Here is a 16,625-nt window from a genome sequence, read left to right on the forward strand (position 1 = left end):
GGTTCTTTTGCTGAGGTGCAGATGCATATGATAGTCAGTGTGTTTGTTGTTAGTTTAAGAGCTAGCACTGGACGATGGAATTTAAGGACATCTGCTGTGGCACCCTTTTAAAGCAGCTGCCCAGTTAAACCTTTTCCCAAGATACCTTCTAGTGAAACTGGGCACGCTTGCCCGAGAGTAGCGATCAGAACAGATGGTCACTTGCGCCAACGTAAACTGTGGCACTGCTCTTTCGTCTGTTAACACAATAACCCTTTCTCCTTTTTTCTACGCAGGGTCCGGGCATATGCCAAGCAGACAGACAGACTGCAGAAGACAATCTCAGAACCAGCTGCTTCTAAAACGGATGAACTACTATTATATTACTCTTTATTCTAAGAACGTACGTGGTACTAAAAAAACAAGCAAAGCAACGTTTTCACTGTTTGGCCATGGTATACATTTGAATGCAGTTTTGGAAGTGAGCAGTGGTATTCATCTGAGGTTTTAACAAAATGATGTACACTTTGGGTAAAAAATATCCACCCAGTATTCCAAGGACACTACAAAGTACAGCAACCACCTCCAGAGCCATGGTTAGAGTGCCTCTGTTAACGGTGTACACTGTGAAGAAGCTGATCCAGGAGATCATGTAGATCATGAGGCTGAAAGTAATGCACTTGGCCTCATTGTAATTGGCAGGCAGGTCTTTACCCATGTAGCTAAGGCAGAAGCAAAGAATGCTAAGTAGGGACACATACAAAATCTCCACAAACGCTCCAGGAGACAGAGTGTTACTGCACTCTAGAACAATGCTGCTATAGTACAGGTCATAATTCTGGGAGGGGTAAGGTGTGTATAAGATCACATGGACGACAGAGATGAGGAACTCCACTGCAGAAGTGACCAGGATGAACGCCTCAGGGCCTCTGTTTTTGGCCCAGGTCTCGTAGAACCTGGGAAGCTTAGAGGACCACTTGAATATGCACACCACCTGCAGGGAGAGGTAAACACAGAGGCTTTCTACTTGAGAATGGAATAGGTTAAAAACATCAATGGGCATAAACACAATAAGTAAGCTTCTCTATCTTTCTGAATGACTTTGTATACATCTCACACATTAAAATATGCAGACAATCCACTGTGCAGTCCTCGAGATGGGTAGCACTATTACACAGTCATATAAGAATATTAATCACCACCTTGATAATATGCTTGGCTCAGATGACATCAGTGGGATAGACAGAAGGTGTTCATTATTGAGCTTAACTGGTCCACTGGAGCACCACTGTTACGCCACTAGGAGGCACTCAATGCGCGAGAAGTCCATTCTCGGCACTCTTTCACTACGGTGGCTTTAGAACAGCTGGTATGCTTTTACTAGACCCTTTTGGACATCAGTCAAATCACATCCTTATGCTGATCATGCCAATTGGTTTGCACTCTGCTACAACTGACTGGTGTGCTCGCCTATGTATATGTATGTGCAGCAAACCAGTCCAAATGAGGGGTGGGTCATTGCACTCACTGCAATATTGTGTCCCTAAGGTGACATGATGGTTGTTTTTTGATGTGTAGCCCCAGAATGTTATACTGAGGACACAAACTTAGTTTCTAGTGGCCATAATCTAAGTATCTAGAGACCACTAAATAATAAACATTAAGGCCATATATTATCTTGTGGCCTCAATATATTGTGCCAATGCTTTTTTTCCCTATGCTGACATATTTTGGATGTACTAGGAACTTGTACTGTGGTTCTCATTGGTCCTTGAGGAGATTTCCTTAATCCTATTCTAACTACCTTCTCTGAAACCCGCCTTCCACTTCTCACTACTACTCTTCAAATATCTAGTCCACTCTTACCAACACTTGCTTTGACATGATCTCTCTCTTACCTGGAGGGAGCGGACGGTCACACAGGCCAGGCAGACAGTGAAGCTGAGGAGGAAGAGGGACTGCTTGAGCAGGCAGGCTAGTCGCGAGGGCGTGCCGAAATGGCACAGTGTGCTGGAGGACGCTGCGGTCATGGACAGCAGCATGAGCAGACAGGTCCTGCCCCCAGCAGACTTTACCACTGGGGTGCTCAGGTTGAACAGGAAGAGGACAGCGGTGCCCAGGGTGAGCAGCAGAGTGATGGCCAGCAGAACCAGCAGAACATAAGATGGTGGAGAATTCCAGGGCAGATAAAGTACGGTTCTGTTCAGACACTCCTCACTCTCAGGTGGAGACCACTGATCTTGCTTACAGGGCTGGCAGCTGGTGGAGCCTAGTATGATAGCATGGAGTCAAACTGGCATTAGATGTATTTGGTTGGGGTTATTACCCATCCACGCTCCTTCTTTAAATCAGTGGACACTTTATGAGACCTCCTTACCTTATTATTAAAGGGCAGAAATATACACTGTAGCTTATCTGTTGCCATGCCCAACACTACTAAAATTGGTCAGCTTATAGACACAGGGATACTGTTGTCTAGATAATATGTAGGTGGTGGACTCACTTGCTCAATGCAGCAGTGACAATGACCTGGTACATTATAATAACATATATCATGTTCTGTGACAACTACAGGTTTATAAGGGTTGTAAAATGACCATTTATCAAAAGCTACAGGATGGCTAGCACAAACTCTGCATGGAAACATTGGCAACTGTCTTTAACTGAAACCATTAGAGTTTGGTAGGTGTAGGTGCAGGTTATTTTTGAGAGTATATATATAAAAAAATAAGGAGCAGATATCTACACTTGCCCCTAGACATTATTGTTGGAGATCTGAGAAATTCTGTCTGACTGTCAATGTAGTTTTGAGAGTGAAGAATGGAAGCCTGGATTCCTCATGGTAAAAGAAAATGAGTAGATACTGACAGTAATGCAATGTATGCCACCTTGTGGTGATATCTAGAACTACATATGCATTTCTGTCTGGATCATTCATGGTCTTAAAGGTAAAGGTGCACGTATTTGTCACTGTACAGTGTACACTGCACAGCAAAATGTGTCCTCTGCATTTAACCCATCTTTGGTAGTGAACATACACACACTAATGAACTAGGGGCAGTGAGTACACACACACCCAGAGTGGTGGGCAGCCAACTCCAGCGCCCGGGGAGCAGAGAGAGTAAAGGGCCTTGCTCAAGGGCCCAACAGTGGCAGCTTGCCAAGCCCGGGTATCGAACCCACAACCCTGTTATCGATAGCACGGCGCTCTAACTGCTGAGCCACCCCCGGTCTGACTTTCAGCTCATTATTCATAGTTCTTTCAGTTAAAGTTCAACCATGTGTTTAGTGTAAAAACGGTTTGTTCACCAGACTTGTTGAGGAAAGTGGAAGCAGGGCATGCCATGCACTCGAAACAGCACTTATGTTGTCCGACCTGGAGTTCCCGATGTCCATAGGGGCATTCTGGGGAGCACAGTGACTCAGTCACCTGAGAAATTGTTTAGAAATCAAACACTCACATATAAAACAACATGAAATATAGCAATTTAAGACGATTGGTTATGAAAGAGATGATACATAAATATATAAAGAGAAGAAGAAATTACATACACTGGTTACATCTGACACATCTCCCATCCACTGAATCTGAGACAGATCCACCTGAAGATCAGGGGGGTCTGGGCTGTATGCTCCCACCACTCTGAAAGCCCATGCTTTATCCTTCCACGTCCATGTCACTATGTCATATCCTGTGGGTGGGTCTCCATTCTCATCAAAATACACTGGTGTGTTTCTGACAGAAAACCGCACTTGCTTTAAACTCTGAAAGAGCTGAGAAGTTCAAAGACAACGTTACTATTTAGCCTAACAGTGTTGACTTCATTTAATAACATGGCATTAATGTTATAATATATGGCATCAGGTTTCTTATTATTATATTCTTATTATTTCTGATGTTCCTGTATCTGTCCTTATTTAAATAAAATAAGGAGATAAATAATAAACAGTCGCTGTCACACAAATCTTGTATCTCCACAATGGCAACTTTACAGGATAATAAGAAGCTTCAATGGGAGTCGATGTAGAAAGATTTTTTAGGAGCATTTCCGTTCAGCAATTTTGACACTGATTCATATTATGTTAAAAAGTAAACAATGAAAATGAAAATGATGGATATTTGATCCAGGCATATTTTAATGGATTGAAAAGCTATTTTACTCGCAGTCCCGTTACGAGTCTTTTTAACCATAGTGTTCAGTGCACTATCCGATGTCCTCAAGGCACAAATAACGGACATTATTGTCCATCCTGCTGCAGTGCGGACATTCTCAGAAGATCAATAAAAGGGTTGGAAGTATTTTTAAAAAACAGACCATAACATCAGACACTTTATAAAACTATCACTGAAAGCTCTGTCTTACCAGCGGGAGAACCACTCACCTTTCTTTGTTTTTTAACCAGCACTGAAGAGCGTGTACAGAACCGAGTGGAGGCTAACGTTAATGCTAATACACACACTATAGAAACCCAAATCACACACAGCACATTCACCCACTATAAACCAGTTATTACACACCAGTACACCACCAACAGATATCAGTCCAGAGTGTGTACCACTGCACACACACACACACACACACACACACACACAGTGGAAATTACTTGACTACACTGTTGTAAAGGAGCTGGGAGTTGATTGGTCAGGGACGAGAGTCAGACTGGATTATAAGATATTAAACACTATAAAACAATCATTTTAAGAAAAGTCTTAATCAATCCAGAATGTCTCATTATAGAAACTGTTATTAACAGTAAAGTGTTTATTAGCAGCACAGCTAATCTAAACGGTGTGGCTGTTATTTAAACAAAGACAAAGATCGGATCAGATTGGTATCTGCTGACACTCAGCATTAAGACATTCGATTTGGATTGGGGTGCAAAATAGCTCGTTCAGGACATTCCTATTGGAAATACAAGGTTTTTGCATGACAGCAACAGTATATGTGTATCTAAAAGGAACCGTGAAAGCTGCTGTCATATTTGAAATGACACTGAATCACAATAAAAACATCAATTAGATAATATTATATTAATCTATATAATATTAAAACACATAAAAAATACTGACCTGCCATGCCGGCACTTTAGTTTTCTGACATTGTCCCAAGTTACACCCGAGTACCCCCCGCAGTGCGTGTGCGACTGCATACACCGCCTTATACACATTAAAAGAAGATATAATGTCATAATTCTCCAGAGAAAAAGCTTTAGCTGCCATTGTGTACAGGTCTGTATTTTGCAGGCATGGGACCACCATGTCACTGTCTGAAGAGTTTAAATCTTTAAGCGTAGACACAGCTTGGGTCTCAAAGTCACGAAACCCTGCAAAAGGTGTGTATTTGACGGATACACCCAGGACAGTCCCAATGGTGCTGATTCCCGGTATTCCAGACACCAGAGTGGCCATGGACCAGTCCTCCGTCCCAATCCACACTTTGCCCGTCACATTCTGCTCTATCACAAAAGGGAAAAAGCCTTTGGCGATCCTCTTGCTGGAAAACACCACTATGGTGTTCACTTTGGTTTTGATGATATTTCTGACCACATCTCGCATTCGCTGCTGTGTGCCACTGTTAAGGCTTGGTATCACAGCTTGATGTGCAATGCATATGTCGTGATCTGATGCTTGCTGCGACAGACTTAACATGCCTTGCTGGCCATAAGAATTGTCGCTGCCAAGAACAGCTATCCAGGTCCAGTTAAACTTGAGAAGGATCTGGATCATGGCGTCGACCTGGTTCTTATCACTGGGAATGGTGCGGAAGAAAGATGGATACCGGATTTTGTTACTCAGGATTTCGTTGGAAGCTTCATAAGAGATCTGTGAAAATTAATGAAGAAAACAGACATTAGAGCAATGGATAATACAAATATATACACCAATCAGGCATAACATTAAAACCAGTAGGTGAAGTGAATTACAGGGGGACCTGTCTGGAGGTGGAATATAAATATTAGGCAGCAAGTGAACAGTTTGGCACTAGTTCTTGAAGGTGATGCATTGGAAGCAGGAAAAATGATCAAGTGTAAGAATCTGAGTGACCATTACAAGGGCCACATTGTGATGGCTAGACGACTGGATCAGAGCATCTCAGAAACATCAGGCAGGTCTTGTGGGGTGTTCTTGGTATGTAGTGGTCAGTACATACCAAAAGTGCTCCAAGGGCGGATAACCAGTGAAGCAGCATGGGCATGGATGCCAAAGGAATATTGATGTCATCCATGAAGGCCGCACATCACAAGCTTCAGTACTTAAAGGATCTGCTGCTAACGTCTTGTTGCCAGATACTACAGGATGCCTTTAGAGGTCTTGTGAAGTCTGTGCCTCAACAGTTTAGGGCTAAGACATTTGCACACTTTATAGAAAGTGTTCAATTTAAATGCTTTAAAAGCCATAACCATGCATTTTTTCAATGTAATTAGGTGCTGGGAGCTGAAATCTACCCACACAAGATCTTGAGGTTGAGGTTAGGGTTAGGATAAAGGTAAAAAACTCCTGATGCATGGTATGATGGGGTATATATATATATATATATATATATATATATATATATATATATATATATATATATAGTAAAATGGTAAGTATATATAGCAACACGGATATATATATATAATATATATAATTATAATATATTATATAATATAACTTGAGTTGAGTATCAACATTTGGAAAGTCTAGAGGCCACTCCTTCACTGGGTTATTAAGGGAACAATAGAGGTAAGGTACCTCAGGTAGCAGGTAAGAGCCAAGTGCAGCAGCTGGAGTGAAGGCAAAGTCACTGCTGTCTGGACCGATGAGTGCCACTGCCCGGGGTTCCACTTTTACTCTGTTATACTGCTGAGCTAGCAGGTCCACGGTGGCCAGAACACTGGCACTGAGGGAGCAAATGTCGTATGTGTTGTATCCTAGAGTGACGCCTGGCAAGAGCTGATCATTTCCAGTGCCGTTGTTGATCTCCTCCACAGCATACCTCAGAGCCTGCACCAAGTGAAAGCCATGTTTGTTGTCTGTACCTCTAGAGGACCCAACAGATATCAAAGATCAGAACCATAAGAAACAATGAAGCATGAATACAATGATCTATGACTTGTGGGTGATTCTGTAAGTACAATGCAGTCTTACTGTTTACAGGTAGCCATACAAGGTGTAGCAGAGATCGTCGGCCCAGTATTGTGGAGAGGAAACATGCCGTAGATGGTGAAATCTCCTTTCAGCTGGAGACCAGCACCATAACAGCAGCTCCACACACACACCAGCAGCAGGGTCCCATACACCAGCTTCCCCATGCTTCAGCCACACCTGCTCTTCAGTGCTCCCGCTCCACACACACCCACCCTCGCTTTTTCTACACTTCACCACAAGCGAGGATTTGCATGCTCGAAAGTGTTAATGTCACTGAAAGATGGATTTGCATTAAGCCATTTGTTTCTCACCATTATGTTTTCAGGACAGAGTGCATTTCATAAAACATGGAAAAAAAAGGTGTGGCCTAATTTCTCTGTGGTATACATTACTGTCCCTGTCAGGCAAAAACCCTGTATCCAGGAGACTTTACAGAAGAAGGAAAAAACATGGTAAATTCCAATAGAAATCAATGTACAAATATTGTTTTTGGAACAATTCTATTGGTCATCATGAATTTTGGACACAATGCAAAGAACAACTGTCAGATTCCAACTGTGTCAAACAATGTAACAAAAAAATGTGATGGTCAAAAAGTAGTCAAAATTCATGGTCATGGAGAGGAAGAAAATTAGCAGTCTATTCATTAAGTTTAATTTCCTAATCCCATCAATCAATTAATAAAAAAACAGCACAGAAGAAAAGTTGCTTTGTGTTATCTGTTAAGAGAACCTCCACAGTAAGGATAGAGGTGTTAAACTACTAAAAAAAGAATTGATATGGGCCTGGTTTCTATTTGCCAGTTTTAGACTAAATATTTCTACATACAGGAGACATTGTGAAAATCCTCTGGGGCCCTCAATGGTGATGAAACTCTCCGTCCAAATTTTGCTTTTTCCTTCACTTAAAAGCGGGTTAAATTACAACCAAAAGTATCAACATGCAGACCACTGAAGGAGAATTTGCCTGCACACCTCAGCGTTTTTGCAGTATTAGGTAAACAACAGACCACAGTGTTGTTTTGTTGTCTGAACTAGTGCTTCACACTAACGCAGCCCGTAGGTGAAAGGCAAATCCATGTAAAACACTGGCTCACTGGGAGGGCTCCAAACACCCATAAAACATTATTAAATTGGGTTTATGGGATAAGAAATAAAAATGACATTTGTGAAACTTACTGACCAGGTTTACTTTTGGCTTCTACATATCCAAAATCTGACCAACAGCAGCATCAAGTACATCTATATGAGATGGATGAGGGACATGTTGCATACGCTGTAAACAGTAGTATCCTGGAAGATTACTTTTACTTTTACGTTTGTTCATCTAAAACAAAAGATTTCTTGTGGTTGAATAAACCCAGTTACTCATTTTCTTGTTACCACCAGTATTATTTTAAGCTGAACTGATAAACCAGCTTTTACAATGTACATCCACACCCATCGACCTTATATTGTGGAGCTTCTCCATGGCTGACACAACTGCTCTGAACTGGGCTCTGAATCTTGCAGCATCTGGGAACAAGGGATCAGCAGAAGATCCTTTATGTTCTTCAGGTTGCTGACCACTGCATACACCCCACAAGACTTGACAATTCTGATGCTCTGACCCAGATACTTACAATTTTGGCTCTTGTTAAAGTTGCTCAGATCCTTGGACCATTCATCATGAATTGTGGCACATGTAAAAGTTTCTTTTCTTTTCTTTTGGACAGCAGTTTTTGGACAGCAGTGATTCCCTGAGATACAGTGCATAGCTCTAAAGCAATTAAGGGTGAGTTCACTTAAGGTTAACAGTTTAGTGTTTTTGCATGTTTTGTTACTTTTACTTAATAAAAATAATGTAACAAATCTAATTTACTTAATTGAAGTAAATACATATTTTTGAAATGAACAACTCTTAACCGTTAACAAGATACAAACAAAATAGGTGTGTTAGGTGAGGGGAAACCCCTGGGGTCCTGTATACCTGGCAAAATAGAGTAAAATGTATTGAATGTAAATGTTCATAGATGTAAACCTCAATATCTCTCAGTTTGAGACTAAGCAGATTTAAAGTAGGACATTGTTTAGCCCCTGTGGACCGATAACTACTAATAAAGTCAAAAGAGATGAAACAGTAGTGTATCAATGTTGATTTATTCAGTGACCCTTAAGCAGAAGATAAAAAATATGGAATGATTAATTTCCATAAATTAAAAAAAAGGCAACAATGATTAAAATCTCCACATTATTTAGAATACAGTCACACACTAAGAGAAGCCCTTTTTTAACATGTGATATATTACATACAAGAAGAAATCAATAATAATTTTCCTTTTTATTTGTTTATTTATGTCTGGTTCTTGGTTCTGGTGTGAAAACAAAGGGCAGGATTAAAGTTTATAAAGCATGTTTCCAAATCACAAATTTACAACCAAACTAACACAAACCTGAGGATCAAGTATGGCTTTTTTTTTGTTTAAAAAGGAGACTCACTTCATTACAGCACATATTACATGTACATTTTAGTAATTCAATTCAAACTAGGATCAGATTTGAACATTAATAAGGACAGAGTCAAAGGTCTCTAACAAGGTTTTCTTTAAAAAGCACATATAAAGAAAGAAATCTAATAAGGCAACAGAGAGACTATATAAAGAAGAGTTGTAGGCACATGGGTTTGGGCATACTACTGATTTGACGTCACCTCTTTGAACACTGGGCGCTCAGTAAGCTCAATGGTTTACAGGTCAAATAACAACAGCAATCAAGGACTTCCTTACACACACCACAAAATTCAGTACTTGGGGAGGGCAGATAACCGTACGACCACATTTAGTCCAGGTTAGTCCAAGACAGCTTATTGCATAGTACATAATGCACAGTGTCACCATAGCTCTTGCTGTGCAATGTTGCCTACTCAGAGGTCCTGAGCACAGGCATTCTTGGGAAGCACACTGCATGGCTGATCTGTTGTTGTAGTGCTGCTCATTTCCTGAACATATTTCAGATTTCAGAGTAACTGTTCCTCTACGATGTGTTGTTTAAATTAGCCATCAATCTACTCAAACATGTACTGTTGAAAGAAGTGCAATGTTACTGTTGACCAACCGAATAAGAGAGTCATAATAGGTTGTTACTGTCATAGAAAAACCTAGCAATAATAAGGGGCACTGGGTCAGATTCATATAACACACTGGCAGATGCACACTGACTTTATTGTGGTCACACTGTTGCTTGTTCTGAAAAGATGGGGTGCTGTGTATGTGATTTGTGGCACTACCCCTCTGTATCCTGGATCATGGATTTAATTGTCTTATCAGAAAATTCTCAAACATGTTTGGTCACACTTGAAAGTCATCAGCAAAAACACTGATGATTTAGCAGATAAGCTGATTAACTATTACAGTTAAAAGGCACATTTGCGATGTGGTAGGACTTCATGTATTAATAATGTGTTAATAAGTATTTTACAATGGCTTTGAACATGGCTGAGCCAATCGAATTAAAAACAGATACATTGAAGAAAAATACGATTTCGCTGTTCTGTCCTGACTTAAAAAAAGGAGATGGATGAATCTGGATGTTTTTTTTCTGTACTGACACCGAAGTGGTGGAGCAAACTTCCCCTAGGTGTCCGAATGGCAGAGCCACTTGCTGTCTTCAAACGCAGACTGAAGATCCTCCTCTTTCAAGAGTACTTAGGCAAAATGTAGTGTATGTTGAGTATCGTGGTCTCCACACTGACTTCTGTATTTAGTAGTATCTAAGCTCAGATGTGTCTTTTAGATTGTAGTCTATACAAACTAGCTAAGGATATTTTCTAAGTAAACAGTGAAGCTTATTTGTAAGTCGCTCTGGAGAAGAATGTTTTCTAAATGCCTTAAATGCAAATGCACATATTGTTGCACTTGATACATTTTTATTTACTACCCCCCCCCCTTGTTTATCTATTGTTGTATTTGAGCAAGTTACCAAGTATTCCTTCTTCCTCTGATTCTGACATTTTTGGTTTATTTTGGCACCCAAACAGGCACTAAGCATAAGTCACTGACAGTCTTTTACTGAGGACAGGTGAGGGGACAGCCGAGAGGAGTACCACCACGTTAACTTTATGAAGTGGACCTCAGTCGTTCAGCCTTAACTGCTATGTTCTATGAATCTGGCCCACTGTTGCTTACCGCCTTGTTGATATGAAAAAAATGACCAGTAAAACTATTCCAGTATAATGCTGTACATACAGAAGTTTTAAACTTCCATGAAATAACTGCCACATACCTTCCAAATGATTCCCTTAACTGTAACTGTAGGACAACATAAATGAGAGTGGATCTTATTCTGAGGATGTGGTGTGATGTACACTGTAGGTTTGAAGAGTGAGCTGTGTGCAAGCCGGTGAAGGAGCCATGCTGTGGCAGTGCTGATGAGAAGGACTCGGCTTCAGTAGAATCATCCTTTAAAGCCCAGAGCACCTGGACCCAGTGTTCTTCAACAAACACCAGCGGTATATACAGCCAAATACTACTCCAGAGTGTTCACCCTTATTCACACTGTTCTAGACATTTGACCTCTATCCACACCGTTCTACAATGCCCCCCATTTCCGAGCGTTCTAGATTGTTCTCCCCCAACAGGTTCATTTGGTTTGGCCGTTTGTAATCTGGAACAGTGTAAAGCTCAATGGCTGAAGGCTGGTGTCTGTTGGTCTTTGTTGGGTCGGTGGACTATGGCCTTAAGACTGCTTTAAGCTGGTTCGGTTGATCCCACGCTGGGACAATGCAATACAGCACCAATGCTTTCAATCGGACAGTGTCTTAGGGATGCCGAGTCATAATGTAACATGGAGGAAGAGAGGGCAAGAGATTTACACAACTACCTCCTCACTACTGAGAAGAAGAGGATTGTGACTGGGCTGTTCGTCAACTGACCTCTCCATCCCTCTCTCCATCTATGACTCCATCCCTTTCTGGGCTTTTCTTTTCGTCTCTTGCTCCGTCCTTTTCACCATCCCTTTCTTGGCACATCTCTCCATCTCTTTCTCCATCCCTCTCGCTGTCTCTATCCAATTCGTCCTGCATGTCGTCTGTGTTTCCTGAGTCACTGCTGGCCACAGAGCTGAAGGAGGGCGAGTGTCTGCGGTGGAGATCAACCAGAACAGAGCTTTTATAACACCAGCACCCAACAACAGTTCATTGTGTACAATATACACATCTAATAAGACACACAATAAAAAGTTCGAACATGTTTGCCTATTTTATGACCACTTATCGGTTATGTGGTTCAATGTGATTTATTTAGACTATTTCTACTTGGGGGAAGTCATGGCCTAATGGTTAGAGAAGTGGGCTTGCAACCAGAAGGTCACCAGCTTGAATCCTACTGGCAGGTAAGAATTGGGTGTGGGGGTAGTGAAGGCTGTCTCCTCCTTAATCCATGGCTAAAGTGCCCTTGAGCAAGGCAGCTAACATCCAACTGCTCCCCAGGTGCTGGAGTTGGCTGCCCACCACTCTGGGTGTACACTTGTGTGTGTTCACTTCCACAAATGGGATAAATGCAAAGGACACATTTTCATCAGCCATATGGAGGGTTTGAAAGTTTTCTAGGTTTACTTAAAGATCTTATCTTGACCTCCACAGTTCCCCTGAACTGCCATATATATATATATATATATATATATATATATATATATACATATATTGAAATATAACATTATCATAACATCCACACTGCAAGCTGAAGATGCTTGGCACTGTTCTGTTAGCCTTTTTTTGCCTTCTGGACACTGATTATGCTTGTTTTCACTTTAGACAGTTGCATTGAGGAGGCCATGGTTGTTGAGTGTTAGTGCTTACATTTTTATGTTAGTAACTGTGCATTAGAATTTGTCAGAAAATATTGTATTTTATGTTAGATTCACTACAGAGGCTGTGTTCAGGTAAAACACACCTTCCTGTGGCCCCAGAGCTCCTAATAAGCCTGCGACACGTCTCCATCTGCACGTCCAGTCCTCTCTTCATACTGCACATCTCCATGTACTCATGCAGGTGTCTAGTCATGTCGTTCTTGGCTGTGGCCAGCTCCAGCTGGAGTGAGAGGTAGAAGAACAACTTCTTACACAGTAACATACTAACAAAGGGCAAATGTTCAAATGAGACTTTACTGGCCCTTACCTCGATCTGTCCGATGGTGGCCTGGTACTCCTGCTCCCTGGTTTTAAAGAGTGACTCGGTCTCATTTATCAGACTGCGTAGACTTCCATCCTAAAAGAACCACAGATACTTCTCACTAAAATAGTGAACCTGATTAACCTGGAGAACTCTTATCTCATAACTCTTATCTCTTAACTCAATAAGCCAGCGATTCAAAAAGAGTCATTTTACATTATTCCTCATTCAAAACTGAAACTTCTGGAGCTTTTGTGTATTTTACTATAATTTAAATCTAATGTTAAATGGAAGAGAGAGAAAAAGTTAAATGGAAGAGAAACCATCCTTTATATTTTTGCTTTTGTTCAAGCAACTGGAAAAGGGCTGTTGATACAAAAATAACTAATGATGTAATTATTAGGCCACAAATAATTACAATAATTCTGTTGCTGAAACCCATTTTAAGGGGCTAAAACTCTTACTGATAATATCATCCAATTTAATTAAATGTTATTATATTTATTTATATTATATTTAAATTATAATTTATTGAGTTGTGAAATGTGACTGAATTATTAATGGTAAAATAAACCCAAATCAGCCCGACAACAGAAACTCTTATTTAAATGAAATATAATAAATACTGAGGGAACAACCCAGAAATTCAGAATCTCTGTTAATCAAGTCACATGTTTCATCACAGAAAAGGTTTTTAACAGACCTACACTGTCAACACAGAATGTTAGTGCTGTAGTAAACAAGTAGCTCTATAAGCTGAAGGAGTGCTGGAACAGGCCTGTTATAGCTCACCTGCTCGTGTGTCTCTGCAGGACAGTCAGCAGCACAGGCTGCAGTGGACACAACGCTGGCAGAAGCAGCAGCAGTGGAGGTGGTAATCACAGGGCTGTTAGCAAAATCCTCCCACAGCAGCAGAGTTTCCTCAGTCTCCTCCCAGGCCAGACTGTCAGAGTCATCGTCAAAGTCGAATGTCTCTCTCCTAGCAAAAGAAACATTTGAGATACTAATCTGAGATACTCCTACCAAACAAAAGAAAAAAAGGAAAGAGAAAAAACAGCCTCCGCCCCATTAAAAACATGGATATCCATTTCTCTAATTGTAATTTTTCTACAAAGAAGCTGCTGCAATGTTGCCATGTTGAAGATGACTGTTATGGTGGCAAAACAGAATGAGAAAGAGAATAAACAAAAAAAAAGAGGATAAAAATAATACAAATCAAAATTTGAAACAAAATAATCACTGTGATTGTCAGTTCGTTTTATTACCACTAGGTGGCAGTATAACATTAGAGTACATTTCCAACTGCATGGGGAGGGGTGAATAAATAAATATCACTGCTATTTTCAGAGGTATCTGCAAAATAGATTAGGTGATTCCGAATGGAGGTGATCCCAAAAATGTTTGTTTCCCAATGCAAAGCAACACTGAATTTTAAAATCCCTCTTGACTAAAATTATCAGACAACCACAGAGTTTGGTTAAATGCAGCAGGCAATTCTTCCTATATTCAGAGGAATAAGAAAAACACATGGAAAAAAAATCACAGAGGAGCTCCAGTTACAGCAAACTTATTTACCTGTGGACATAAAAAGCGCCTGATCTGGTCAGTAAGTGTTTATTTGCTCACTTTGTGTAATTATCATCCAACACCTGGTTTGGTAAATCAGTGCTTAATGATGTTAAATCAGGTGATGGAACTAAACACACCCATGTGCTGACTGGGGGCGTCCAGGAAAAATCTTTGCTCTTCAAACTAGCTCACAAGTTCTCAACTATATTCTCTAAAATGAGGAATTCTCGTTGTTTTTACTGCACTTCTGTCAAATGTATGCATCGGTTCTAATGTGATTTGACGATTTTACGATTTTACATGCAACTTACTGCTGAGGTAAATGGTTTTAAATAATGTGATTAGATGCCAGAAACCTCAGTATAGTCCTGTATTTAATCATGTTTAAAAACAGTACTAGTTTTCTCAGTGCCAGACACATAAACTACAAGTCAATTGAAGTAAATAACTTCTATAATTTGTTAGTTACATCATAAAAAGTTGTCATAAAATATAAACCACTTTAACCTCTTAACACTAAGGTGTATTAAGTATAGACGTTTTGCTGGGTTTTTATAGGGTTATGGTAAAGGCAGGGCTCGGAGTTATGGTAAAGGCAGGGTCCAGGGTTATGGTAAAGGCAGGGTCTGGGGTTATGGTAAAGGCAGGGTCCAGGGTTATGGTAAAGGCAGGGTCCAGGGTTATGGTAAAGGCAGGGTCCGGGGTTATGGGAAAGGCAAATTCCAGGGTTATGGTAAAGGCAGGGTCTGGGGTTATGGTAAAGGCAGGGTCCGGGTTATGGGAAAGGCAGATTCCAGGGTTATGGTAAAGGCAGGGTCCGGGGTTATGGTAAAAGCAGGGTGACTTACAGCTGGTTGAGCATGCGCTTCATCTCGTCTGTAATGTTCAGAGATCCCGCCACCTCCTCCTCAAGCTCGCCGCTATTCGCCTCCATCTCCACACTGTCCTCTTCACACACACTCTTGCGCTCTCTCATCTTACACACCACAGACGCCTTTAAAACATACACACACACAGTGCACAACTCAGTTACCGTTTCATATCTGCAGAGGCAGGCCAAGGGCCATGTGCATCTTCACAGTCCCTTTAACATGAAATAACACTAAAGACTGTCACCCAGGCTGTGTGTTCCTGTAAACCGAGAGCATTACTGTTTATGTTGTTTAGTGAATGAAAAACACTGCTAGTAAATTACTTAGCCATGTAATGACCCAGACATGTTGCTGTATATTGCTACCAGAGCATCCTGTAGGCACACTAAATTCAATTAAGACAAGCAGCAGTACACTATAGAGCCTAAAATAAACACAGTAATGCAATATGGCAAATAGATAGACATATTAAAGCCTTATTGTTATGGCATAGAGTTCATACTAGGCAGCAAATGACATGTGAGGTTTAAGTAATATACACTACATATTGTGATAAATAAAGTATTAATTATGACAGTAGTATATATAATGTATGTATGTATAATGCTACATCAATAAGACATTTTCATGATCAGTGATATTTATTGTGATATTTTGTCATGTAGACAAAGTTTACCAGTAGCTGCATATTTTAAAAATTACTTTCCAAATATTCTCTATACTAAGTACAGTGTTTTTTAAGTACTGACGATATACTCATGAAACCACATTGCATATCACGATAATAACATTTATTACGATTCAATAAAATACTGTGATACTACCCTCTCCTAGTATACTGTATAATCAATGTTATAATTAATTATTATTATTATTATTATAGTAATAACTAATTGTTCATGGATATGTACAGTAAAGGAAAAGGTACAGTA

The 16,625-nt window shown here is 40.4% G+C and overlaps 2 protein-coding genes across 2 annotated transcripts in view; both read right to left on the bottom strand.

The window, feature by feature from the left end:
- Positions 1-418: 418 nt before the first annotated feature.
- tas1r1 (taste receptor, type 1, member 1) lies at positions 419-7,272 on the bottom strand. The gene is made up of 7 exons (XM_072697440.1): positions 7,109-7,272; positions 6,713-7,001; positions 5,051-5,803; positions 3,541-3,753; positions 3,289-3,409; positions 1,878-2,248; positions 419-973 (listed from the first exon to the last, which is right to left on the bottom strand). Exons 1-7 carry the CDS (start codon positions 7,270-7,272, stop codon positions 419-421), a joined length of 2,466 nt encoding a protein of 821 aa, XP_072553541.1.
- A 1,958-nt stretch (positions 7,273-9,230) lies between these two features.
- iffo2a (intermediate filament family orphan 2a) overlaps positions 9,231-16,625 on the bottom strand; it is a 31,958-nt gene continuing 24,563 nt past the window's right edge. The window contains exons 5-9 of the mRNA XM_072696594.1: positions 15,670-15,815; positions 14,045-14,231; positions 13,259-13,348; positions 13,035-13,171; positions 9,231-12,221 (exon numbers count right to left, since the gene is read on the bottom strand). Coding sequence (XP_072552695.1) covers positions 12,008-12,221; positions 13,035-13,171; positions 13,259-13,348; positions 14,045-14,231; positions 15,670-15,815 — 774 coding nt within the window. The 3' untranslated portion in view covers positions 9,231-12,007. The remainder of the gene's footprint in view (positions 12,222-13,034; positions 13,172-13,258; positions 13,349-14,044; positions 14,232-15,669; positions 15,816-16,625) is intronic.

Source organism: Salminus brasiliensis, chromosome 14 (assembly GCF_030463535.1).
Source record: "Salminus brasiliensis chromosome 14, fSalBra1.hap2, whole genome shotgun sequence".
NCBI lineage: Eukaryota > Metazoa > Chordata > Actinopteri > Characiformes > Bryconidae > Salminus > Salminus brasiliensis.